Below are 27,121 nucleotides of genomic sequence, written 5' to 3'. Positions count from 1 at the left end.
ATCCACCCTTGAGGTCCTGCTTTTTAGCTTACTTCCAAACTCCCTATGTTCACTCTTCAGTACCTCATCCCTTCTAACTTCTATGTCATTAGACCACAACATCTGATTGCTCACCCTCCCACTTGAGAATACTTGGGCTTGATCCCTGACCCGCCACCTGGGAGGCAACATTCCATCTGGGAGTCTCAATATGCATAGAACCTCCCATCTGTTCCCTTGACTATTGAATCTCCAATCACTATAGCACTCTTTCTCCCCCCTCTCCCCCCCCTTCCCTTCTGAGCTGAAGGACCAGCCTCTGGGCCAGCGACCCAACTACTACAACATCCCTGGTAGATTATTTCCCCCATCCCCAACAGTATCCAGAACTGTATACTTATTGTCAAGGAGAATGGCCACAGGTGCTCTGGGTTGACTCTGTATCTCCTTCCCTCTCCTAACGGCCACCCAACTACCTGCCTCTTGCATCTTGGGTGTGACTATCTCCTTATAACTTTTGTCTGCCTCCTGAATGATCTGGAGTTCATCCCGATCCAGCTCCAGTTCCCTAACACTGTCTGTAAGGAGGTGCAGCTAAATGTTACATTTGTGGGTGTAATCACCAGGGACACTTGTGGTGTCCTGAATTTCCCACATCCTGCAATTGGTGCCCCGGCTGCCATCTCCACTACCTACCTATGAAAAGATCTTACCTGACCTTGCCTTAGCTCTGCTCTTCAGAGACTCTCAAGCCAAAGCCTCACCACTCCAACAGTGGGCCACTCACTACACTGCCCATTCCTCTCGAGCTTTCCCTCTTGTTATTTGCTGCTGGTTCTATCTGTATCACAGACTCCAACCAATCAGCAAGGTTCTCGCTCCACTTCTATTTAAATAGCCCTGAAACAAAGCACAACTCCTGACACTCACCAGTCCCCGAGTTCTCATTCAATCAATAGGAAGAAGAAATATTGTAGTTTTTAATGAAGAATGTTATTTAAATAATTAGATTGCTAGAAATTAATGATTGCGTGGGAGCTATGATGTGAATTGCAGATATTTAATTTCAATCTGCAATCAGAATTTAGACTGTATAAAGCTGAGACATTTATCTTCACTCTGAAGATAAAATTGATCACGAACATTATAGCTACTTCCATGATCTATAAATAATCTGGAAGGAGTCGTAGGTTTTCTGAGAAATAAATGAAAATGATCTTGACTAAAATAACAAGGCGAGAAACCAGACATGGTGCTGCATTGAGTTTAACTAAAATGACAGGAGACGTACGGTTATATTTTCAGCAACAATTTTGGACAGCAAAGTTTCAAATCCTTATGACCCTTTAAATTGACAAGAAATCCCACATTGCATCAAAGTTGGAGACCAGAGAGAGGAGTCACGTGATGGAGTAGTGGCCGGACGGTGAACTCCAGCCCTCTCCAGAAAAGTCGGGAAAAACAAGAGAAAATACAAAGGCACAGAAATACAAGTTAAAGAAAAGTGAGTATAAAGGTGGAAAGAAGATGGAGACAAAAGGAGAAAAATCAAAATCAACGGAAAGAAGAGAGGAAGAGAAGACAACGGAGGAAAAAGGTGAAGGCCTTACCTGTCCGAAGAGGCCCGCTGTGGAGAGAAGACCCCACTACCTCAGGTCGGTAGAAAGAGAACTACAACAATGGCTCACAGAGCCGAGTAAAAGTGCGCAACCGCGCATGCGCGACTCCTCGCGCATGCGCGATGCGCATACAACAAAACACACCGACGGGAGGGGGGACCAGCTGGGGAGTCGATCTCCACAGCCGGCAACGACAGCTGCAGAACACCTGCAGCAAGAGGAGAACATAGAAGACAACGAAAACAAGAAAGAAGAGGAGGAAAGGGCAGCAAAGAAACAACAGATGGTCAACCTAGAGGAAGAAGAAGAGGAAGAGGAAGAGTACAGGGAAATAGAAGAAGAAAAGATAGGCAAGGTAAAGGAGGTACTTGCTCTTGTTAGAGGATACATGGAGTCATTTAAAGAATGGCAAACACAGGAATTCAATGATTTAAGAAGAAGAATAAACAACACAGAAAAGAAAATAAATAAAATGGATATGACCTTAACAGAAATGGGGAAAAAAATGGACAAGATGGAAGAACGGGCAATAGCAGCAGAAATGGAGGTAGAAGACTTAAAAAAGAAATTGGACGAATCTAATAAAAAAACTAAAGAGACACAAGAATTACTAGCCCAAAAAATAGATATAATGGAAAATTATAACAGAAGAAATAACATAAAGATAGTGGGCCTTAAGGAAGATGTAGAAGGCAAGAATATGAGGGAGTTTATAAAAGAATGGATCCCTAAGGCCCTAGGATGTCCAGAACTACAGCAAGAAATGGAAATAGAAAGGGCACATAGAGCATTGGCCCCTAAACCACAACCACAACAAAAACCAAGATCTATTGTAGTAAAATTCCTAAGATATACTACAAGAGAAAAGGTACTGGAGAAGACAATGGAAAAAGTAAGAGAGGGCAACAAACCACTGGAGTATAAAGGGCAAAAAATCTTCATTTATCCAGATATAAGCTTTGAACTCCTAAAGAAGAGAAAAGAGTTCAATGCAGCAAAAGCGATTTTATGGAAGAAAGGATATAAATTTACACTGAAGCATCCTGCGGTATTGAAAATATTTATTCCAGGACAACAAAACAGACTATTCTCGGATCCAGAAGAAGCACGAAAATTTGCAGAACAATTACAAAAATAGACTGAGGGATGAAGACGGGTAATGAGAGCAAAAATTATCACGATTGATATGTATGTGGGTAAAGACAAAAATAGACTGAGGGATGAAGACGGGTAAGGAGGGTAAAAATGACCACGATTGATATGTATGCGGGTAAAGAGGTATAAGAGTGAATAGAGACAATGGGCATATGTGAAAGTATCTGTAATTAGAGGAAAACATAGAAAGTATAGACAAGAATTAATAAGGGAAGGTAATGGAATAGAGAGAATAAGGAGGGAACTAAAAGAGTGACCTTTGTGACATATAAAAAACGAAATCTTTTCTGGGGGGGGCTGGGTGGGGGGAAAAGAGCGGTCACTGCAAAATCAGTTGACGCTTGCGAGTGGATTCGCAAATCCAAATGGAGAGGGGAGATGTGGTTGTCCGACAAGGGATAAAGGGCAACTCAGGAGGGGAAGGGGAGATTGGGGATAAAGAAGATAGAAATAGGAGAATAAGGAAAATGTTGGATGTTGTAGGAATGTTGTCTGGTAAAGAGTTGAAAATAAGAAAACAGAAATGGAAAAGGAGGAAAGGTAATGATGGAAAAACGGAAAGAGAAGATAAACAAAATATAAAATGGCTACGCTGAACTATATGACTCTAAATATTAATGGAATACATAACCAAATTAAAAGGAAGAAACTACTAAATTTACTGAAAAAGGAAAAAATAGATATAGCATTTGTCCAAGAAACACATTTAACTGAATTGGAGCACAAGAAATTAAAGAGAGATTGGGTAGGACATGTAACAGCAGCATCGTATAATTCAAAAGCAAGAGGAGTGGCTATATTAATTAGCAAAAATGTGCCATTTAAAATAGAAGAGGAAATAATAGATCCAGCAGGGAGATATGTTATGATAAAATGTCAGATATATTCAGAGCTTTGGAATCTACTTAATATATATTCACCTAACGAAGAAGATCAAAAGTTTATGCAAGATATCTTTTTGAAGGTAGCTAATACGCAAGGGAACATACTAATAGGAGGGGATTTCAATCTGAATTTGGATCCAAATATGGATAAAACGGGGAAAAAAATTAACAGGAAGAACAAAGTAACCAAATTTATAATTAAATCAATGCAAGAAATGAAACTTGTGGACATATGGAGGAAACAAAACCCAAAAGAAAAGGAATACTCATACTACTCGACTAGACATAAAACATACTCAAGGATAGACCTATTCCTGTTATCAGCCCACATACAAGGGAGAGTTAGGAAAACGGAATATAAAGCTAGACTATTATCGGACCACTCACCCCTGTTATTGGCAATAGAGCTAGAAGACATCCCTCCAAGAATGTATAGATGGAGATTAAACCCCATGCTACTTAAAAGACAGGATTTTAGAGAATTTATTGAAAAACAATTAAAAATGTACTTTGAAGTAAATACGGAATCAGTGGAAGATAAGTTTATACTATGGGACGCAATGAAAGCATTCATTAGAGGGCAAATAATAAGTTATGCAACCAAGATGAAGAAGGACTATAATCAGGAAACAGAGCAGTTGGAAAGGGAAATAATAAACATAGAAAAAAAATTAGCAATAAAGGAAGATACAACCAAAAGAAGAGAATTGGCGGATAAAAAAATAAAATATGAAACATTACAAACATATAAGGTGGAGAAGAATATAATGAAGACAAAACAGAAATATTATGAACTAGGGGAAAAAACACACAAAATCCTAGCATGGCAGCTTAAGACAGAGCAAACTAAGAAAATGGTATTGGCAACAAGGAAAAAAGACAAACAAATTACATATAATCCAAAAGAAATTAAGGAAAACTTCAGAGAATTCTATGAACAATTATACCGAACCGAAAACGAAGGGAAAGAAGGGAAAATAGATGAATTTTTGACTAAAATTGAACTACCAAAACTACAAATAGAGGAACAAAATAAATTAACAGAACCATTTGGAACAGTAGAAATACAAGAGATAATAAAAAATTTACCAAATAATAAGACACCAGGAGAGGATGGACTCCCAATAGAATTCTACAAAACATTTAAAGACCTAATAATACCGCCCCTCCTGGATGTAATCAACCAGATTGATGAGACACAAAACTTACCAGATTCATGTAAAACAGCAATAATTACAGTGATACTAAAACAAGGGAAAGATCCACTCTCACCAGCGTCATATAGACCAATATCTTTGCTAAACACAGATTATAAGATAATAGCTAAACTATTAGCGAACAGATTAGCAGAACAGGTACCGAAAATGGTAAATTTAGACCAAACTGGATTTATCAAAAAAAGACGCACAACAGACAATATTTGTAAATTTATTAACTTAATTCATGCAGTAGAAGGAAATAAAGCACCGGCAGTAGCAGTTGCTTTAGACGCAGAGAAGGCCTTCGACAGAGTAGAATGGAATTACTTGTTCAAAGTATTGCAAAAATTCAGTTTACCGGAGAAGTATATTAATTGGATTAAAGCATTATATAAGGGACCGTTAGCGAAAGTGACAGTAAATGGACATGTATCAAAGCAATTTAACTTAAGCAGGTCAACGCGGCAGGGATGCCCACTATCACCATTATTGTTTGCGCTAGCTATAGAACCACTAGCAGAATCGATAAGAAGAGATAATAATATAAAAGGAATAAAAATAAAAGACAGGGAATATAAAATCAGTCTGTTTGCGGATGATGTGATAGTGTACTTAACAGAACCAGAACTATCAATAAAAGAACTATATAAGAAATTGAAGGAATATGGAGAAGTGTCGGGATACAAGATAAACGTAAATAAAAGTGAAGCAATGCCTATGAATAACGCGGATTTCTCAAAATTTAAGGAGGAATCCCCATTCAGATGGCAAACGCAGGCAATAAGATACCTAGGTGTGCAAATAAACAAAAATCTAGGCCAATTATATAAACTCAATTACAATCCACTAATGAAAAAATTACAGGACGATTTAGAGCATTGGAAAGAGCTACCACTAACACTGATAGGAAGGATAAACTGTATTAAAATGAACATTTTTCCAAGGATACTATACTTATTTCAGGCATTGCCAATACAACTGACAGAAAAATTCTTCAAAGAGTTAAAGAAAATAATAAGGAGATTTTTATGGAGAGGGGGGAAACCGAGGATAGCACTAGACAAATTAACAGAATGGTATAAACAAGGAGGCTTACAATTGCCAAACTTCAAAAATTATTATAGAGCCGCACAATTAAGGTACCTATCAGATTTTTATCAAACAAGGGAAAAACCAGACTGGACGAGACTAGAATTAGATAAAATAGGGGAAAAGATACCTGAACACATATTATATAAATGGGACGAAAAATTGGTACAACATAGAACTTCTCCAGTATTACACCATCTCCTCAATATATGGAAGAAGATTCATGTAGAAAGAAATAAAATAAATTACCAAATACCAAAACTAATATTGACGCAAAATAAGCTACTCCCTTTTACAATAGACAACCTTGCCTTTAGAAAATGGGAAAAAAAAGGGATTAAAAGAATAGAAAATTGTTTTTCAGGAAGTAGATTCTTATCCTTTGAACAAATGAGAGATAAGTACAATATAACGGGAGATACAGCGCTGGCATATTACCAACTGAGATCCTACTTGAAAGATAAATTAGGAAGCAACTTGAGTTTACCAGAGGGAAGTAACCTTGAATATGTGATTACAGATACAATGTTAATCAAAAGATTTATAAAAAATATGTATATTAAACTGCAAGAAAAGGAAAATGAGGAAACAAATGGTAAAACTAAACAAAAATGGGAACAAGATTTAAATATAAAGATAAAAAAGGAAACATGGGAGAAGTTATGCTCTGGAACGATGAGAAATACAATAAATACGAGGCTGCGTATGATACAATATAATTGGTTACACAGACTATACATTACACCGCAAAAGTTAAATAAATGGGACCCAACAGTATCTGATAGATGTTTTCGATGTAAAAAAGAAAGGGGAACAACAATTCATGCAATCTGGACATGTGAGAGAGTAGAAAAATTTTGGGATGATCTCAATCAGATATTAAATAAAATAACAGAAAACAATATACCAAAGAATCCAGAGATCTTTCTCCTAAGTAACATAAAAAATAAAGAATTTGGAATTGACTTGGAGGATGCACAAAAAAGATTTGTTAAGATAGCCCTAGCTGTAGCAAAAAAATGTATTATGTCAACCTGGAAATTGGAAGATAATTTGAAAATACAACAATGGTATATAGAAATGAATAAATGTATTCCATTAGAAAAAATAACATATAGTTTAAGAAATAATATTGAAATATTCGAACAAGTATGGGAGCCTTACATTAAATACAATAGCGAAAACCTACCGGGAACAAACATTACCTAAGTTGATGGAAGGAGAAGAGAAGAAAAAAATGGACTCAGTAGAATTTCTGGTGTATTTTTGTTGAATGACAACATTGTCTAACTGAATTAATGCAACCTAGATTGTATAACTAAAATGGATGAGAGGGGGGGGGGGATGGGGGGGTGGCTTGGGAGGAGGGAGGGGGGAGGGAGAAAAAGTCACTGTAAATGTGTGGAAAAGAAAAAGTGTATATCATGGCTATTGTGATTTATGGTGTGAAAAATAAAAAATTTAAAAAAAAAAAAAAAAAAAAAAGTTGGAGACCAGCTATATACAAAGGTGTGAGAGATTACGCAAAGTCAACGAGAGTGGTTAAAAGATTTGAAAGTTGGACCTGATCATGGATTGCAACAGTTTGAAAATAAAAATGGCCAGGAGATGCATTAAAAAAATTTACATTTTGGAGCCAATTAACAAAGCTACATCCTGATGAATGGCAAGGAGAGCAGCAGTAATAACGAGAAGTGACCAATTCATAGAGTTACAACTTTTATTGGGTGAAAGTCAGATATCTGATGGTGTCACGTCTGAGAGTGGGAGACAGTAAGGTAGGAACACAAGTCAGAATCATTGCAGAGATAGAAGTGATGGCCTCGAAATGGTTTGAACACAAGGATATATATGTCCACTCTTCAGGCAATAGAAGTTAACTAGCTTAATTTTTAAAATGCCACCTATAATTCTGCATTTCATATCTTTATCTCCTCTTATGCAGTGCTCCTATTTGATTTTTATCTCAAATTTTTTTTCTAAATTCATACATTTATTATTTCATTTACTTAAACAGCAATAAAAATCTTTAGGAAGCTGAGCAGAAATGGTCATTAATCATTGATTACCTGAACATTCCAAAATGCTTTCCAGCAAAAAGTAGATTTTTACCAATGTTCAGGGACAAATAAAAAAATCTGTTTCTCCACAGAGATGATATACACCAGATAAGCCATTGAGTATGCAGGAATAATAATTGTACAGAAGCTGTCGATGTTAAATGGCCATCAATCACTCTTCAACAATCAAGTTAAAACCTATAATAAAACTCTAAATACTGGTACTTTTAAAATGTTTAAATAGTAAGAGATTATTCCATTTAAAACTTAATTTTGAAGTTTAATTTTTCACAAAAGGTGAATGAGTTTGTTTTATCCCACAGTGATGAAAAACCCCTTCACTGCCAGCATTGTGTCTGCTTGTGCACTTGCCACATTCAGTCTACGCTGCTAACGTTTCAGCCGTTTTCTCATCTTCTCACTGCAGAAACGATCCTATGTTGAGTTTTTATGTCATGTTTCAAACGTCTGGTGCCTGTAGATGAACTTAGCAGGAGTTAATCAGAAACATGTGCTCATGGGGCAATGAGTTATTTCAAATGAATAAAAAACTGTGGACTAAAGGACAAGAACATGATCCCATTTGTCGAATCCACTTCCAAGTTCCTCTGCAGAGAGGGTTGCCAACTGCATACCACTGTAGGATCCGATTCCTGCAGGAGATATAACACAGATAACATAGCAAATCCATTTTCATAATGATGAGCGGAGTGAACTTTGCATGTGTGACAACTCCACAGAGCCTTCGTTTCGCAGAAATATTTAATATTGCGTCATGTTAATTCTTTGCATGAAATATTGAGCGAATTGTGTTAGATGTAGGAGCTTTCTCAATAGAAATAGTACACAATGTCTGCAGAGAGAGAAACAATTCTAATCTTTGTGAAATCCAGGGAAATTTCATCCTGAGAGTTTAAAATACAGGAAAATAATATGCAAATCTATGAAAGATAGCTGGTTGGAGTGGATGGATTTTGGTTGGTACAATGGTGAAAATTTGTTTTCCCTATTATTAAAAAAAAACTAGCAATATTAATTCAAAAGGACATCATAATTCAACATTAAACAAAAAAATCCCTGGAGGAATCCAATGGGGTGGGGGTTGCCTATAATTAGAAAAAACAGAATTCATGCCATTAGGTTTAAGGCTGTCCTGGAGGTATTTATTTGCTGTTCCTAATGTTTGTTTAGCCTCAACATGACAATGGAAGAGGTTGAGGAATAATTTGAGGAGTTAAAATAGCTGACAACATTTTTCTTTCAACATTTTCATGGACAAGTCTTAATTGTTACGTGGCACTTGAAACCTTGTCCAACCAGGTTGGTACTGGCTTTGTCAAGGAAAATGCCACTCAAGGTAACAGTGGCGTCAACAGGTGGGGGGAGGAAGCTGCAAGTAGAGCTGCCAAGAAATTCCAGAAATTCTGTTGTCCAACACACATGATTCTTAGCCAACAGTACAAAGATCAATAACATGGCTTGCCTTTCAGTTTCTCCACCATCTCCATAGCATCTGTGGAAGCCGGAGTTCAGGGCAGGTGGCTCACATTCCACACAAACGGTGAAGCCTTGTCGCAGGTACTGCATCCACCTAGCATGAGGACGGTTTTCAATCCAGCAGTTCGGAGTCAATGACTTCACTTCAAATTCGACACAATATCTATGTTAAAAGGAAACACCATTTGACAGAGCAGACCAGGTAATGTAATACTAAAATAAACTCACATGAATGTAATTTAAAATATGTGCGTAGTTATTTGTAGAACTTGCTTTACCGTATGGCCATGAAATATAAATATAATATTAAAATAGAACTAGTTCAACATTTGAACAGAATTTAAAAGGATACAAGGAATAAACTAACAGGATTAAGATGGGTATCCCCAATTAAAGTAGCAGACACACTGGTTCATGGAAATGACCCTTTATGTCAAAATATCTTGAATATTTTTGAAATGCCAATTACCTTCTGAAACATATTAATGGCATCATGAAAAAAAAGCACGTCAGTGCCTCTACTTCCTCAGGAGTTTGTGGAGTTTTGGTATGACATCAGAAACCCGGACAAATTTCTACAGAAGTGTGGTGGAAAGCGTGCTGACTGGCTGCATCGTGGCCTGTTACAGGGACACCAATACCCTCCAAAGGGTAATGGGCACAGCCCAGGATATCAGTCAAAACCCTTCCTACCATCAAGAACATCTGCAGGGAGCGCTGCCGTTGGAGAACAGCAACAATCATAGCAATCACCCAGCACATCCTCACTGCTGCCATCAGAAAAGAGGTCTTGGTGCCTCAAGACTCGCACCACCAGGTTCAGGAACATCTGCTCCCCCTCCACTAGCAAACTCCTCAACAACAAGCTCAACCTGGGACTCATTCAAGAACTCTATTGATTTATTTTTACTCTCTGTATTGCACAGTTTGTTTATATTTTGTTATCTGTTTACAGTTCTTTATTTGTTTAAATTTTGTCCAGTTTTTTTTTTTGCATGACCAATAAGTGGTGATTCTGCCTGGCCTGCAGGATAAAGAATCTCAGAGTTGTTTGTGATGTCATGTATGCACCCTGACAATAAATTTGAAATAAGTGTCCACAAAAATAACAAAAAAAACAGAAGCAGGTATAGGCAATTTAGTTCCACAATTCAATACTCCTATGTTTGATCAACTATTGCAGTACACTGCACTCATCTTCTCCCCATATACCTTTCATGTTAATAACATGCCAACCTTCTTCTTCAATACATTTAATGAGAGGCCTCCACACTTTCTGTGATAGAAATTTCCCCTCATCTCAGTTCCAGATGATACATCCTGGGCGTGTGACCTCTGTTCTGGACCAGTGTCCAGAAACATCCACCTGAATATTGTCTGTCTATAATTTTATAGATCTTTATGAGATTATACTAGATCTATGAACTCCATCGATCAACTTGAGCTCATCTAGGAGATTGTATCTCCTGATAAATTGCAGGCTCCGGGTTTAAAAGCTACATTTCATACAACCCTAGCAATGCACCTCCAAAATGAATGTAACTAAATGCAAGACTTCCATAGGTTGATCCCATTTCAAAAGGTGGCTCATCTAATAATACATCAATGAAAAAAATCGCCAAGTTGTTTTTTTCATTTTTAAATACTAAATGTGCATTTAGTATTTAAAGTGGAGAATTAGGGACTGGAACTACATTACGTAGCGCCCCAGATTCATATTTCATCCCAATTGTTTCAGAAAACAAATAAAGTTTGCAAAACCAGTTTTAATATTTGATGAACTGTCCTACAGAATTCTGATTAGCTTAGCAGCTTATGGACCAGATGAAGTATACTTGACCTCATTTGAATTTGAATCATTATAGCCACATAGATTGGGAACCTAGAACATCTCACAAAAAGCTATTAAGACTAACATAGAACTGAGATTTAGAATCTCTACAGACTTTTAATCTATACTCATTATTGCTCTTTGACAACCAATTATGGAATGATGTGCTAATATTTAGCTACCAAAGAACATTAATAATCTGACATGTTACAGGAAAGTTTACATCATGCAGGTGATTTTTATTCCAATTTGTAGCAGAACAAACCAAAACATATGGAACCATTCAGCTCCAACTTGATTCACCACAGATGATCTTCTATCCTAACACCAGTTGCTAGTACATCCCCATTGATTCCTCCAATATCCAAACATTCACTGACCTCTGTTTTCAATGCAATTATCTCAACTTTCACAGCCCTCAGAATTCCACAGCTGCAACCTCCCCTGAGTAAACCAAGTTTACAGGTGTACCTCTTTATTTTCTTATTGCACTGATGTCATTAATTAGTAATTCCTTTAAACATTGTTTATGATATGGCACAGTCATTGAACTGACCTAGTCATTAAATCATATAAATTAATTATTTGATTCAGTTTATTCATATATTTTTTTTAAATCTTCATTCAAAATGAATTACGGTAAAACTCCTGGTATCCAAAATTCAAACAATCGCTATCCTCAAGCAACCAGCAAAAAAAACTGAAGAAAATAAATAAGAATTCCATAATAGATAAAAATACACAACCTTAAAATTGTAAAAGTAAATTTTTCTGAAGTATCCAGGGGTTTTACTCGATTACTATTTAAAAGCAACTTTTCTGTGAAGAATTATATAACATTTAAATGTAAATTAAATTCTGCTAAAAATAAAGATCATTTTCTTTAGTAAAACAAGTTTTGGTTGAAGTGTTCACCAGTTGCTGTGGATAATGAAGAATTTAACCAATTTTGTTTCCATCACTGACAATACAAGGCACACAGGGATTAAGGGCTGTCCACTGATCCTTTTTTATTTGCCTTGGATTAATATTTTCAACACCTTTCATGATGGTCACCATAGCAATCAAATTACTGTTCATTTCAGGCTAGATTTTACTCAAACTAAGTTAGTCCAGAATTTCTCTCCAAACTCTCATTGTATTCGGATGTTAATCAATCTCAGAACACAGTACCTGACACTTTTCTGACCTTGGTCTTACCCTGGCTCCTGGTATCCAATGGAAACTTCTCTCTTTCTTCGAGCTTTTCCATATCCCCCTGTTGTAATTAACGCAGGGACTGTGCATATTAAATCACAAAGTCGTTAATCATGTGCACCAACATTAGGCAAATGTCCAAACTTGCAAATGCACACAATAAAAGTTATGTAGCCTTAGCAACACTCAGATTTCCACTGGTGGAAAAGGAAATGTATTTAAATAAATGTGATCAAAAGACATTACATTGAAAAAAAACAGTTACATGATAAGATCAAGGTAATGAAGTTGCAAAGGAAATGGACGTGAAGCTGTCCCATCGAACTGTTTGAACCATGTGCATTTTGGGCTGTCACACAAATGGAGCCCTTGGAATTATTTAACACTTTAAAGACAGTGTCAATAAAAATTCCAAAAATCAGATGATTTACCAAAAGCTTCATGAGTAGAACATCCAACTTCTCACAAAAACAGAGGATACATTATTATCTGCATCAGTATCTGACAAAAATGGAGACCCCCCCTCGTTCTTTATTTGTTGTTTATTCTAGACAGGTAAAATTGACTAAAACAACTCCAGCCACCTGTGTCTTAAAGCAAAGTTCATTGATCAGAGCACATAAGTGGCATGTTTCTATATTCAGTTTATTTTATTCAATTTTACTTTAAAAGCTGCAAGCACTCAATATTACCACAACTGTGAAATCCAGGCCCATGTAAGATTCTGAGTGAGTTTTTTTCTGGTGTGTGGAAATAGTGTCCAACTTGGCCCATATCTTAAAAATCTTGGTAACATGGGAACACTGCTTCAACCAAAGGAACAGTAGTTCTTGGAAGTGACTTATATTGGAGAAATTTCTGAAAAACCAGCAGGATTTTTTTTTTTTTAAAAAGGAAGAAAAATTTGCACACGAGAAGTGCTTTTTGAAGATTCTCTACCAAAAACGTCTATGCAAAAGTTAGTTAATGGACCCATATTTAAGGGCTAACGTGTATTTTTGGTCTGCTACAGGTGTGGAAATTTATTCAGATAGGTTACCAGGAAGCAGATGCACAGCTGTGGTAGATGACACAACATCTGCACATTGATGATGGTGTTGGTGCAAATATACTTGGAGACACCGTGAAGCTATAGACCATGACGCTGAAAATGCCAATGGCTGTGCCAGTGATAGGATTTGGGTAGATTAGCAGCTATTCCCCTTTGAAAGCAGCATGAATGGTAGAAGGAGCAGAGGATAAGACAAGGAAGAGTAGCTGTTAGAAAGGAATCTGTAGCAGTAAGGTCATTGAAACTCTGTTCATGCCATCTTGTTGCTAAGTAGTGAAATGAAGCACAAACCTTCATGACCACAGTGGATCTTTGTGGTGCAAGGGCCCATTGACTGTGAACATTTCCCTATGTGGGCGCAACAGGTACAGGTGTACCACAACAGGATCCTATTTGCCGCCCATTACACTGGTCAATGCGAGGTATCAAGTCTGTAATCACACTGCCTTCATTCCATAGGAGTGCTACATTCCAGCTACTGTCATAAGCCAAAAGGTGTCTACTGGCCAATGTGGCATTCATTTTTAAAATTATTCATCATTCTGATGTGTACCCATAGAAGCATGGGCAACATGCACTCAATGAATGTCACACTGGCACAAGACAGGATAGAACTGACATACCAATGAAAAGGTTCTGCTGACCATCCTAGAAAGGAGATACTTACAGGGTTGGGATAGTTTGTAGCTTACCATGTGCTGTACAATGACAGTATTAGGGGTTCACTTCTGAACTCCAATTATATAACTTTTCTGATTTCTGCTAACCTGCTCTCCTCTCCCCCCTTCCTGCTCTCTTCCCTACCTTCCCTCTCTATTCACCTAGCCATCCCTCCTCCCCTTACTCATTGCTGACCCCTCCCTCCCTTCTCCTGCCTTTGCAACCATGCCTCCTCTCCCCCCTTCCTGCTCTCTTCCCTACCTTCCCTCTCTATTCACCTAGCCATCCCTCCTCCCCTTACTCATTGCTGACCCCTCCCTCCCTTCTCCTGCCTTTGCAACCATGCCTCCTCCCCAACTCTTTTGTTCAGACACCTGCCAACATTTTTCCATACCTTGAAGGGGGTCAAGCCTGAAACATCAGTTATGTATTTTTACCTTTGCCCAAAAAGCCGTTAGGTCTCTGATAAGTAAGCAGATTTTCAAAAGATGATTTCAACTTCCCAAATATTGACTGGCACCTCCTTACTGCAAGAAGGATAGATGGGCCAGAAGTTGTCAGGTGTGCCCAATAGGAATCCTGACACAGTATGTGGACATGCAGTATAGAGGAGAGACCATACTGGATCTAGTACTGGATAATAAACCTGGTCAGGTAACAGACTTCTCAGAGGGGGATCATGAGGGAGTTAAGTGATCACAGCTCCCTCACATTTAGCATAGCTATGGACAAGGATTGGAGACGACAACATAATAAAATGTTCAATTGAGGAAGGGATCCTTATGATGGGATTAAGCATAAACTGGGGAGAATAAAGTGACCATAGATGGTCTCGGGGTGGAGATGGGGAAGCACAGAAGGAATGTGGAGGACATTTAGGGAACACTTGCGTGGGGTTCTGGATAGGTTTGTCACATTAAGACAGGGGAAAGTTGGTAGTAGAGTAGAAGTCCTAAAATACTGACTAGTCAATCCTGAGTTTCAGATTTTCTGTTGCAATTTCTGCTCTCTTACCTAATTTCTTTTGCTGGCACTCTGCCAGTGCTTTTGTTTTGCTTCGCGTCAGCTAAGTCAGACAATTGCCACTCATATTGACAAATATGAGATAATTGTGGTTGGCTTCAAAGGTAATTGAAACTTAATAACCTTAGAGCAATTTCCAGAAGGTGTTCGATAAGGTGCCACATAAAAGACATAAAGAGAGTGGCAATACAGGGATATTTTTCTGGTCAGTGCTGCGGGGGTCGGTATTGGGCCTGCAACTGTTGACTATATGCATTAATGATGTGGAAGAGGAACAGGGTGTCGTCAAGATAAGTTTGCTGATGACACTAAATTGTGTAGAAGGGCAAACTGTGCAGAGGATATGGAAAGTCTGCTGGGTGATGGGGATAGGTTAAGTGTGGGGGCAAAGGTCTGGCAGACGGAGGACAATGTTCGTAAATGTGAGGCTATTCACCTTGGAAGGAAAAATGGATGATCAAATTATTTAAATATCAAGAGATTGCAAAAGGACTCAGGAGTGCTTATACTTGAATCACAAAAGGTTGTTTGGAGGTGGAGTGGGGTATCAAGAAGGCAAATGGAATGCTCACCTTCATTGCTAGAGGGATTGAATTTAGGAGCAGGTTTGTACGAATATTTAACAGGGGGAAAAACACATATAAATAAAGCCCATCTTCAAAAGACCACACTAAATGGAGGATTATCACTGCCAGGTTTTAGATTATACTATTGGATGATTAATATATGTAATTTACATTTGGATAAATCAGTGAATTGCCCTTCCTGGGTATAAATGGGATTACAAAAAGACCTCTAGGATCCTTTCTTTTTTTTAAACCATTTTTCTTTTCCAAAGTGACAAATAATCTGGTAATGAGAAATAGATTGAGAATTTGGGCTCAGTTTAGTAAATTATTTGGAATTAATGGTTTTTCACTGGCTAGTCCAATTATAGATAACCTTTTTCAACTGTCTTTGTTGGATGCAGGTTTCAAGGAATGGCATGGAAAAGGTTTTCGAAGTTTCAAGGTCCTTTTTATTTAATAATTTTGCCTCTTTCGAACAATTATCAGCTAAATTTAATATTTCCAAAAGGAATTTTTTTTCCATATATTGACAAATTAGGCTTTTTGTCCAGTCCAAGCTTTTGGATTTTCTGTGAATTTTTAACACGAAGATTCTTGATCTGTTTTTTAAATTTATGGTTTTATTTTTGTGGTGTATTTATAATAATTTATTGGATTTAAATTCAGTTCTCATGGCTGGGATTAAGAGCGATTGGGAACGAGATATGAACATAACATTTTCAGATGAAGATTGGCACAAATGAAGTGCTGCTTCTCTTGAATGGCCTGTTTAGGCCCCCGGGCTGTGGTGAGGGAGGAGGTGTGGGCGCAAGTGTAGCTTCTCCTCCAGCCATAGGGGAAGGTGCCAGAGGGGGGCGATTGGTGTGGAGGGATGAATGCACAAGGGAGTCACGGAGGGTGTGGCCCCTATGGAAGGTGGAGAGGGGATCCAGGTGCAAGTAGATGGAAATTCTGGAGGATAATGTGTAGGATGCAGAGGCTGGTGGGGTGGTCATTGAGGATAAGGGGGATTCTGTGTTTGTTGCATCTGGGGGCAGAGGGAGCCAGGGCAGATGAGGGGGAAATGGAGGAGATGCAGGTGAGGGCTGAGTTGATGGTGGTGGAGAGGAAGCCATGTTTGTGGAAGAAGGCAGACATTTCGTAAGATCTGTATTGGAAGACCTCATCTTGGGAACAGATGCAGCAGAGATGGAGAAATTGAGAGAAGAGGATGGAATCCTTGCAGAGGACAGCGTGTGAGGAAGTGTAGTCAAGGTAGTTGTGGAGTTGGAGGGTTTGTAATATATGTCAATGGAAAGGTGGACACAGAGAGATCCAGGAAGGCAAGTGTGTGTTGGAGATTGAGGTGGAAGTTGGCCACGAAGTGAATGAAGTTGACAAGCTCATTTTGGGTGTATGAGGCACCACAATGTACTCATCAATATAGAGGAGGAAGAGTTGAGGGGTATTACCTGCATTGGATTGCTCCACAAACAAGTAGGCATAGCTGGGAACCATGCGGGTACCATGGCTACTCCTTTGATTTAGCCCAATGATCCAGAAATCTGAAGCCCTCTCTCCTCCACCATTTGTTTAATCACATGTTAAGCTGCATTATCTTCCTATTTCTAACATCATTATCATGTGGCACAGGAAGCAATCCTGATATCACAACCTTGGAGGTCCTGTCTTCAGCTTAGCACCCAACGCCCTTTGCAGGACTTCATCACCATTCCTATCCATGTCATTGGTCCCTACATGGACCACGACGTCTGGCTGCTCATCTTCCCTCTTGAGAATGCCATGAACTCGATTTAAGACATCCTAAACTCTAGCATCTGGGATGCAACATACCATCTGTGATTCTCGATCTCTTCCACAGAATGGTGAATGTAAGCTCCACTAAGTGGTTTGGTTTAGTTTACCATTATTTATTTGGATACCTGACCAGTATGATGCAAATGTGTTTGTGATCTTGTCTACTTTGCATTACGCAAGACTAATCCATGCTACATTGGCAATGGCGTGAACCTAAGGAGTAGGCAGAGGGATCACCTGCACATGCCAATAAGATATTGCAGCAAGGATTTGAGAATGAAATTATTTGTCAAGTTTCATCAGTTCAGGTAGGTCTCTGCAAGAACTGATCAGAGCAGTTGATGTAGATCACTACAGTCAACGAGAAAGATGGCAAGTGGTAGCACAGGAGATCCAGATCATTTTTCAAAAGTTCAATTTTCACATTTTATATTGAGAGTATTCATCACTAAGTCATTACTTATCAAAATCTACAGATGTACTTTTATTTATTGCTTAAAATTGGGACAACCAACTAGGCAAAGTTCAAACTTTAGAATGTTGATTCGATATGCTTATCACCTTCAATTATGATAAACAAATCATGCCAATATTTTTTTTAAACTTTATTTAAAATTTTATGACATGAATAAAATAAAAATTACATTTAAAGAAATAATAAAAATTAGAATACTACATCATTAAACTACACAAATTAACCCCCCCAATAATTATAACACATTAATCATCTAATTTAAAATTAGTCCAACCCTCCCCCCAAAATAAAGTGAAGAATTAATTAACAATGTTGTAAATAAAATAGAAAAAAACCCACTTACAAAAAAAGGATAAAACTTAACAACAAAAAAAATTACTAACAACAAAAAAAATCAATACTAAAATAATACCCTTAAACATATATTTAAATCAAACATAATACATGTATTTAACAAATGAAATCCACTTTAAAACTAAGTTCAAATATTAAAATCATATATCAACCACATATCTGCTATACAAAAAATCATAATTAATAATACATAAATACAGAATTTCCATTAATACCAAGTTTCCTTTATAATTCATCGAGAGAACAAAAACATCCCTTAGAAAAACAATCAGATAAACTTTTTATTCCATTCCCCTCCCCTTATATAAAAAAAGAAAAAAGTTCAAACTCTTATAAAATTCTCGATATTCTTCATTTATAACATCTTCAAAATTCTCTATCGAAATTAATTTAATTTTACTAAACTCTTCTCCCTCAATGTATTTGTACTTAATTTTCTTCTTTTTCTTCTTATCACCTTTCCCCTCATCTTCCTCTTCATCTAATTCAACATCCTCAATTTTTGACTTATTATCTTCTGTGACATCATCCTCTTAAAAAAGAAAGAAAAAAGAGAAAAAAAAACCCAAAAAAGAGAAAAAAAAGGAGAGAAAAAAACCTCCTAATTCCCTCTCAATTACAATCAGAAAACAAAGTTTAAAAAAAAATATTTATTTTAAAAAATAATAATAAAAAAACCTTCACTTCTTAACCCAAAAATTAAAAAGAAAAAAAACAGGTCGGAGGTCACAACTGTTTAAACCGCCCAAAGCGGTAACTCCCCCAAAATATTGGGTGTGAGATAACTCACAGGTAGCTGATGACTTCTGGAAACTAGTGCCCACCCAGTTCCCTCTCCCAACTCCCATTTCATTAAACTATCATCATTATTTAAACTATTTAAACTCTTCTCAAAAAAAAAGATAAAAGATTTACTTTTTTAAATCAACGTTACCACTTCGGTCACCATTGCTTCCATTTCTTTTAAAAAACTGGATCCCACCTTACATCTCTACTCTCTTTGGAGACCTTGAAGGACTACATCGTTCCTGAAACTGCATGATTGGTAGAGACTGAGCAAAGTCCATAACCTCTTTAGGATTGTCAAAGAACTTTGGCTAATTTCCATCCTAAAAAATCTTCAGTACCGCAGAATACCTGAATGTTGCCTTATGTCTTTTTTTCCACAACCGTTCTTTCACAGAATTAAATTCGCGTCGTTGAAACATAATTTCTTGACTCAAATCTTGATAGAAGAAAACAGGATTATTCTGAACCATCAAAGGAGATCTATTTTGCTGGGCATTTCTAATAGCCGTACGTAAAATTGTCTCTCTGTCACAATAGATCTTCTGTCCCTTCCCTTAATTTAGTATCTTTTCTAGCAGTTTGACTTCGTATAAAAATCCCTCTCAAAGTCCCCCCAGCAATGCCAGGAGACTGAAGATCAGGGTTATCTTTAAGCCAAATCTCTTTAATCATCTTCACTGAATCGATGTCTGGAAAAACCGTTGTAATTGAAGATGCATTTTGCAGCGCCACCACTGTAGCAGTCGAATGACAGCTCTTTAACTCTCCAGCTGGTGGCGCCCCAGCTGATTCAACTGTCAAAGCCTCAGCAACAACACCTGCAGTGGCCGCCGTGCGAAACACTGGCACCCGTCCAGCCCCTTGTTCTGAAAGCTGTTGAGTGCGACCTTCAGAGAGCCTCATCGGCTTAAAACGGAGCTTCAATGCCGAACTCTGTACGTCCTCCTCTGGATCCATTCTACGCTGAGTCCTGGCTTCTTGTAAACAAGTAGGCTCAGACAATTTCGGAAAATGTAGTTTTTTAACAGTCTGTTGATGTTTTCTTTTACCCTTTTTTTTTGCATATAAACCATTAGGCACTAATCCAACACCTCTTATTATTTATAAACTTTTAAAAGAACTTTAATGGGCACTTAAAGACAAAACAATAAATCAGAGTCAGGAGAGGGCTGGAAGGCACGTCTGTTCCCTACGCCATCTTGCCACGCCCCCCAATAAATTCAATATTAACATTATGCTAGATTAACCCCAGTCAAAATCGACACAAGGCCAGAAGGGGAGATCACTTTGGTTAAAACAAAACTTTTGGTAATACCTTAAATCAATGCTGATAAAGCATTAAAGGAAACAGACAACCTACCGAGGGACTGCTTGCACATCCTGTTCCTGTCTCGACGATATTCGACACAACCAGCTCTTTCCTCCAAGGGAGGACAAGCCTTGCCACCATTCTTTGGCTCTTGTGTGATGTACCGTCGACGAACACGATAAGTATTTTTACATGGCTCTGCACAGCCGCTCCAGAAACTCCACTCAGTCACTTTGCAAGAAATGGCTAATAAATCAAAAGATTGCAGAAGTATGTTATACAAAGAGAAACCATGTTAACCCTCAAAATTAACCTGAGAACATATCTTCCCAATCATTTTGATTTCAAACTTGATTTGTACAAAGGAATGGATTCACAAGCAACCCCTAGCAAAACAAACACGAGAAATCTGAAATAAAGATAGAAAGTGCTGAGATTACTTTGCAAGTTAAAAAGAGAGAAACTGATGAAGGACAATTGATGAGAAATGTTCATTTTCTTTCCCTTGAGACACCATCCTAGCAGGCCATGCCTCCTGTATGAAATGGAATCATATAAACCTGGAATTGGGAAGAGTTGTAAAAATATAAATTTAAGTTTGATAGTTGAGAAAATTACTTTTCCCCTATATTTCCACTGAAAACAAAAGTAATGCTCTTTACTCCCATGTAATGTTGTTCTTTTTAACTTTGACTTCAACTTCAACTTCATTGTACCTTCCTACAAATTTAATCGAGATATATTTGCTCTATTCTACTTCATTTTAAACACAGATCTGACACCATCATCATAACTGAACACCTTCTCCAAAGTCCTTTCAATCTCTTCTCCTAAACCCCAATGAACCATTAACTCACATGCATCTTGTTCCGTACTAATTCCCATTTACTCACATCTCTGATGATATTTAGTTCCAAAAAGCATGGATTTAAACAGTTTTTTTTTAATGGATTTTGCAAGTGCTTATCCAGACCTCATGCACCCGTGATGATCTTGTCAATGTTGTTCACTTTGCTGCTAATTTACACTCCGAACTCAAATTCACTTGGTCCATCTCTGGTGATATTCTCCCATTTCTTGATCTCTCTGTCTCCACCTTGGGAGACTTTTTTTTAACAAACCTACCAACTCCCACAACTACCTGCACTACATTGCTTCACACCCAGTCCCCTGTAAGAATTCTATTCTTTCCTCTCAATTTCTCTGTCACATTTGTTCCCAAGATAAGGTCTTCTAATCCAGATAATCAGAGATGTCCTCCTCCTTCAAAAAACAATGTTTCCTCCCTACAACCATCAACTCAGCCCTTGCCTGATCTCCTCCATTTCCCATACATCTGCCCTGGATCCCTCTGCCCCCGTTTGTAACAAAAACAGGATTCTCCTTGTCCTCACCTATCACCCCACAAGCCGCTGCATCCAACTCATTATCCTCTGTGATATCCATCATCTACAACATGATCTCACCATCAGATACATCTTCCCCGCTCCACCTTCCATAGGGACTACTCCTTCTGTGATTCCTTCATCCCTTCCCACTAATTGCCTCCTTGGCAATTCCCCTGTGATTGGAGGAAGTGCCACACTTTTTCCCCCACACCTCCTCCCTCATTTGGGGCCACAAACACCCCTTCCAAGTGAAGCAAAACTTCACGTGAATCTGCAAGAGTTGTGTACTGCATCCAATGCTCCCATTGTGACCTTCTCAAACTGGAAGGTCACTTCGCTGAGGATCAATGATAGGGATCGCCCACCTTTTTCAATTCTGCAACCCACTCCCACTTGCCACATCTATGTCCTCATGCACTGCCAAACCAAGGCCACCCATAAATTGGAGGAGCAGCACCTAATATTCCATCTGGACACTCTCCACTGGATGGAATTAACATAGACAATTTCTGCTAGACCACTCCTTGTTCTTCCCTCCTCCCTATCCCTCTGTCTCCTTTCCTCCAGCTCTCCACCCCTTCCCTCTCCATTCAGTAACCCATCTTCTCCTCCCCCTGTTTTTTGCTGTGCCCTCCATTTCTTATCCACCTCTTGCCTGTGGGACTATGCTCCTCCCCCCTGCCCCACCATTTTATTCAGGCACCTGCCTACATTTGCCCATGATGAAGGGCTCAAGCCTGAAACATTAGTGATGTGTTTTTATCTTTGCTATATAAAGTACTTGCTGAGTTTCTCCAGCATAATGTTTTTACATTTTTTTGTCCGCTCCCACTACTCAGTCCTTCGCTGATTTCTTCCCTGTTCTTAATCCCTTTAACCCACACCTACTTGAGAGGAGAACTAATTCACTAAGCATCTATAATCCTTATCCAAAACAATATCTCTTGCGCCTTAATCTTCATAGTTTCATTTGTAACATCCTGCTTTTCACCACATGCAGATTCAAATGGTTAGTCAACCCCCACCAATGCCCACTGACTCCACAAGATCTACATTTTGACCTTTTTAGCAGTATTTATAATAGACTTTAGAATTACATTTCTTTAAATTTTAGCCTCTATTCATTTTCATATTCCATTTTGCAAATTTTTTTTTTAAAACGTGTCTCTTAAAACAAATTTTAGCTACTCAGTAATGCTGGATATTAGTCAATATGTGATAGCGCACATATTTGCAGCGGAAACCGGCCCCGCTTGTCATGAGTAACAGCGGCAAAGATGGCGTCGCGGGTCCTTCTCTTCCAGTACAGCCCGGAAGTACACGTAAACACTTACGTCGGCATGCTGCAAGTTCCGCTACACGAGGGATAGGCTCCAGACGGCCTTAAAGGCTGCGGCATGAATTTCAAAGTAAATCAGCTGTGCTTAACGAGCTCGCAGCCTGCAGTTGCTGCGCTCGCGCACAACCCACTACTAACGTACCTTTCCAATTACCATCAGGAGGATAGCTGAGCAATCATTTACATTCTTTCCCAAAATGCTGTTCTACAAACACTTGTTTGATAAATAACCTTAAAAAGCCACTAATATTTTTCAGCTGAATATTGAACAAAGCATTTCTTTATTGAATGTTACTATTTTCCAGTCATTCCCAAGTGGATTGCCAAATATCTAATAAATGAACAATAAAACTCTCAAATGGTTACCAATGACCTTTGCAATTATTCACAGGATAAAGCACTGTCCAAACATGCAACATTCAGGCTGACAAAGTGTTATTTGTTATTTCATTGATGTTGTTTCCTTTTAAAAAGTTATTAATACTTTACTGAATGGTGAGGTAATGCATATTGGAAGGTGGAACAAAGGAAGAGAATATACAATAAATGGAAGGGTGATTGGAGAGAGAGAGAGAACAGTGTTGGAAAGGTCAATAAGATGGTTATAAAAAGACATACAGCATGCTTTCCTTCGATAGAGCAGTCATGCGGGAAGTCATAATAACACTAATCATGCCTCAACTTCATGATGACACACTGTTTTAGTCACCACCCTCCAAGAAAGATGTCTTGGAGAGGGTGAATGGGATGTTCACAAAAAAATGTGGTTAGAAAAGATTAGAAAAGAGTTGTTCTCTTTAGCATGAAGGAGACTGATGTCTTTAACATTAGGAGGGAGAATCTATTCCCTCCAGCAGAGAAGTCACAACCAGATGCCATATATTTAAAGTTATAGATGAATAGATTGGAGAGAAGATGAGGAATTTTGTCTCCCCAAGAAGTGTTAGTGGTCTGCAATTCACTGTCTGAGAGTTCCAAACTCCTGACAGTACAAGTACATTTAGGGCAAGAAAGGGTAACCAGGGGAAAGAATACAGCTCATTACAGACCAAAGTATCAGTTTGCCCAGAGAGCCAACCAGAAGGAACAAGTTGTCTCATCTGCATTTACCAGGTGTTGAATATTGCAGTTGGAAAGCTTAGGGAAGAGGACAACGGAATTCCAGAATAAATTACCATTGAACATCCAAGGTGTTACTGCTGAGTCGATTGCCAGGGGTTGATCTCCCAGGTTGCCGTGGGAAGACAATTTGAATCTTCAAACATTCTCGAAGTCGTGAGGTGCCAGATGATTGGAGGACAGCAAACACGGTACCTTTGTTCAAGAAGGGTAGCAGGGACAAACCAGGTCATCACAGGCCAGTGATTCTAATATTGGTGGTGGGGAAATTATAGGAAAAATATTGAGGGATGTGGTTCATCTTCACAGGAGAGAGGTTGATCTGGAATAGTCAGTATGGCTTTTTAAAGGGGGGGGGGGTCTTACTGACTAATTTGACTGAAAGTTTCTAGATGAGTGAATCTGTCACTGAGAGAGGTGCAGTTGCTGTTTTATGTATGGGCCAATATGGCCTTTGACACTGTCCCAGAGCAATATGGCAAATTAGCTTGGTACCAGAAGGCAGAGGGGATTACTGAAAGACGTTTCCCCCCCCCCCCCCCCCCAATTGAAAGTCTGTTACCAGTGTTGGGACCATCTTTGTTTGTACAACCAGCTTGTGAAATGTGAATGCATGAGGCATTTTTAGTCAGTTCATTGACAGCTCAAAGTTTGGAGGGTTGTTGACTGTGTTGGGTAGCATTAGTCAAAGAATGATATTGATCAACGGGTAGATGGAATTTAACACTGAGCATTGCCGGAGTTACATTGATATCCATTCCAAAGGTGGATACAGGCATATTAGATAAACTTCCGCATTTATTTCGCGGTCTAGTCTGTGCTCGACTGCTTTTTTTGTCAGAATAAAATAACCTTGTTCAACCTCACTTTATCTGTCCAGATTTATTGTTTTTTTTAAAAGATTTTTAACATTCTCTCAGCAAGGGCCGTCTCGCCCCAATTTAACCCAAACCATTGCAACTTCATAGGATTGAAAGCAGGCGAAAAAGTTTTCCCAAAGATTCAAGAAGAGCGGGATTACCTGGGCAGGCCAGGAGGTAATCGTGGCAACAGTCCAAGGTGTGTCGACACGCCTGGTCGCAGTAACAGGTCCCGTAGGAGCGGTCGGGTCGCCAGCCAGAGCTGCGACATTGGGACTGTCTGCCCTGACAGCAAGTTCGCAAGTCCACACAACCACCTTCAGCACCGGCTTCCAGCAAAACCAACCCCAAGCCCAGGACCGAAAGCACGGCTCTCCACTCCATTTCAATCGACCCCGATCGCCAGCGAATCCTGAACCGGGTCGTTTGCCGGACGCTCGTTCTCAACTCGAGCATGTCGACCCCACGGCCGCTTCCATCTCCCCAGTCAGACCGTCAGCTTCAGCCTCGCTGACCTTCAGCCTCACGCCGCCCTGATGGGTTACACACGGAAACCCAGCCCATCTCTCCAGGGGCTGGATTTCTGATGAGTGATTCAACTTCGAAACTTTCCCATGTGACTGCCTGCTGGAGGTCCAGGAACCCCGATTTGGTGGCATCACTCCCAAAATTCAAACTTTCCACTCCAATTCCACTCGGGTTTCCCCTGAAAACCTCTTTCATTAATCTGACTATGCAATCTAGAACAAACTTCCAACATTTCATTCGTTTTTCACAACGCTCGTCCGTCCCAAACCTCAACTCCAGACTCCTTCCCCTCTTCCAAATCACGGTTCCACGGGTGCGTGAATGGTGCCACGGTCACTGGAGCCGTGGTTTGACCAACAAGGTGAACGAAACATTACTCATCTCTGCCCCCACACACAGAGAGAGTGCCAGCTTGGGGATACATTAGAAACTGTCACCCCCCCACACACACACAGACAGAGCCAGCATGGGGATACATCCACGCTCACGGGAGAGAAACTGTCACGCCCCCCCCCCCCCCACACACACACAGAGCCAGCATGGGGATACATTCACGCTCACGGGAGAGAAACTGTCACGCCCCCCCCCCCCCCCCCACACACACACACAGAGCCAGCATGGGGATACATTCACGCTCACAGGAGAGAAACTGTCACGCCGCCCCCCCCCACCCCACACACACAGACAGAGCCAGCATGGGGATACATCCACGCTCACGGGAGAGAAACTGTCATGCCCCCCCCCCCCCACACACACACACACAGAGCCAGCATGGGGATACATCCACGCTCACGGGAGAGAAACTGTCACGCCCCCCCCCCCCCCCCCCCCCCACACACACACACAGAGCCAGCATGGGGATACATTCACGCTCACAGGAGAGAAACTGTCACGCCGCCCCCCCCACCCCACACACACACACAGAGCCAGCATGGGGATACATTCACGCTCACGGGAGAGAAACTGTCACGCCCCCCCCCCCCCCCCACACACACACAGAGCCAGCATGGGGATACATTCACGCTCACGGGAGAGAAACTGTCACGCCCCCCCCCCCCCCCCACACACACACACACACACAGAGCCAGCATGGGGATACATTCACGCTCACAGGAGAGAAACTGTCACGCCGCCCCCCCCACCCCACACACACACACAGAGCCAGCATGGGGATACATCCACGCTCACGGGAGAGAAACTGTCACCCACCCCCCCCCCCCCCACACACACACACACAGAGCCAGCATGGGGATACATCCACGCTCACGGGAGAGAAACTGTCATGCCCCCCCCCCACCCCACACACACAGACAGAGCCAGCATGGGGATACATCCACGCTCACGGGAGAG

General features: G+C 39.7%; 1 protein-coding gene across 1 annotated transcript; it reads right to left on the bottom strand.

Moving 5' to 3' along the window:
- Window positions 1-7,631: 7,631 nt before the first annotated feature.
- Window positions 7,632-25,993, bottom strand: LOC138735655 (somatomedin-B and thrombospondin type-1 domain-containing protein). Its single transcript, XM_069883800.1, has 5 exons — window positions 25,405-25,993; window positions 20,589-20,783; window positions 12,514-12,592; window positions 9,469-9,645; window positions 7,632-8,638 (listed from the first exon to the last, which is right to left on the bottom strand). The coding sequence occupies exons 1-5, from the start codon at window positions 25,697-25,699 to the stop codon at window positions 8,521-8,523; spliced, it is 864 nt and encodes a 287-aa protein (XP_069739901.1). The 5' UTR covers window positions 25,700-25,993; the 3' UTR covers window positions 7,632-8,520.
- Window positions 25,994-27,121: the final 1,128 nt, after the last annotated feature.

Source organism: Narcine bancroftii, chromosome 6 (genome assembly GCF_036971445.1).
Source record: "Narcine bancroftii isolate sNarBan1 chromosome 6, sNarBan1.hap1, whole genome shotgun sequence".
Lineage (NCBI taxonomy): Eukaryota > Metazoa > Chordata > Chondrichthyes > Torpediniformes > Narcinidae > Narcine > Narcine bancroftii.
Note: the sequence above shows the minus strand (reverse complement) of the source record. Positions and strands in the feature narration are given on the sequence as shown.

Coding starts and splice junctions, on each gene's coding strand:
- LOC138735655 (XM_069883800.1), bottom strand. CDS start 25,699: ATGCTCGAGTTGAGAACGAGCGTCCGGCAAACGACCCGGTTCAGGATT. Junction 20,784..25,404: donor TTACCTCCTGGCCTGCCCAG/GTAATCCCGCTC, acceptor TTGATTTATTAG/CCATTTCTTGCAAAGTGACT. Junction 9,646..12,513: donor ATTGGATACCAGGAGCCAGG/GTAAGACCAAGG, acceptor CTTTTAACATAG/ATATTGTGTCGAATTTGAAG.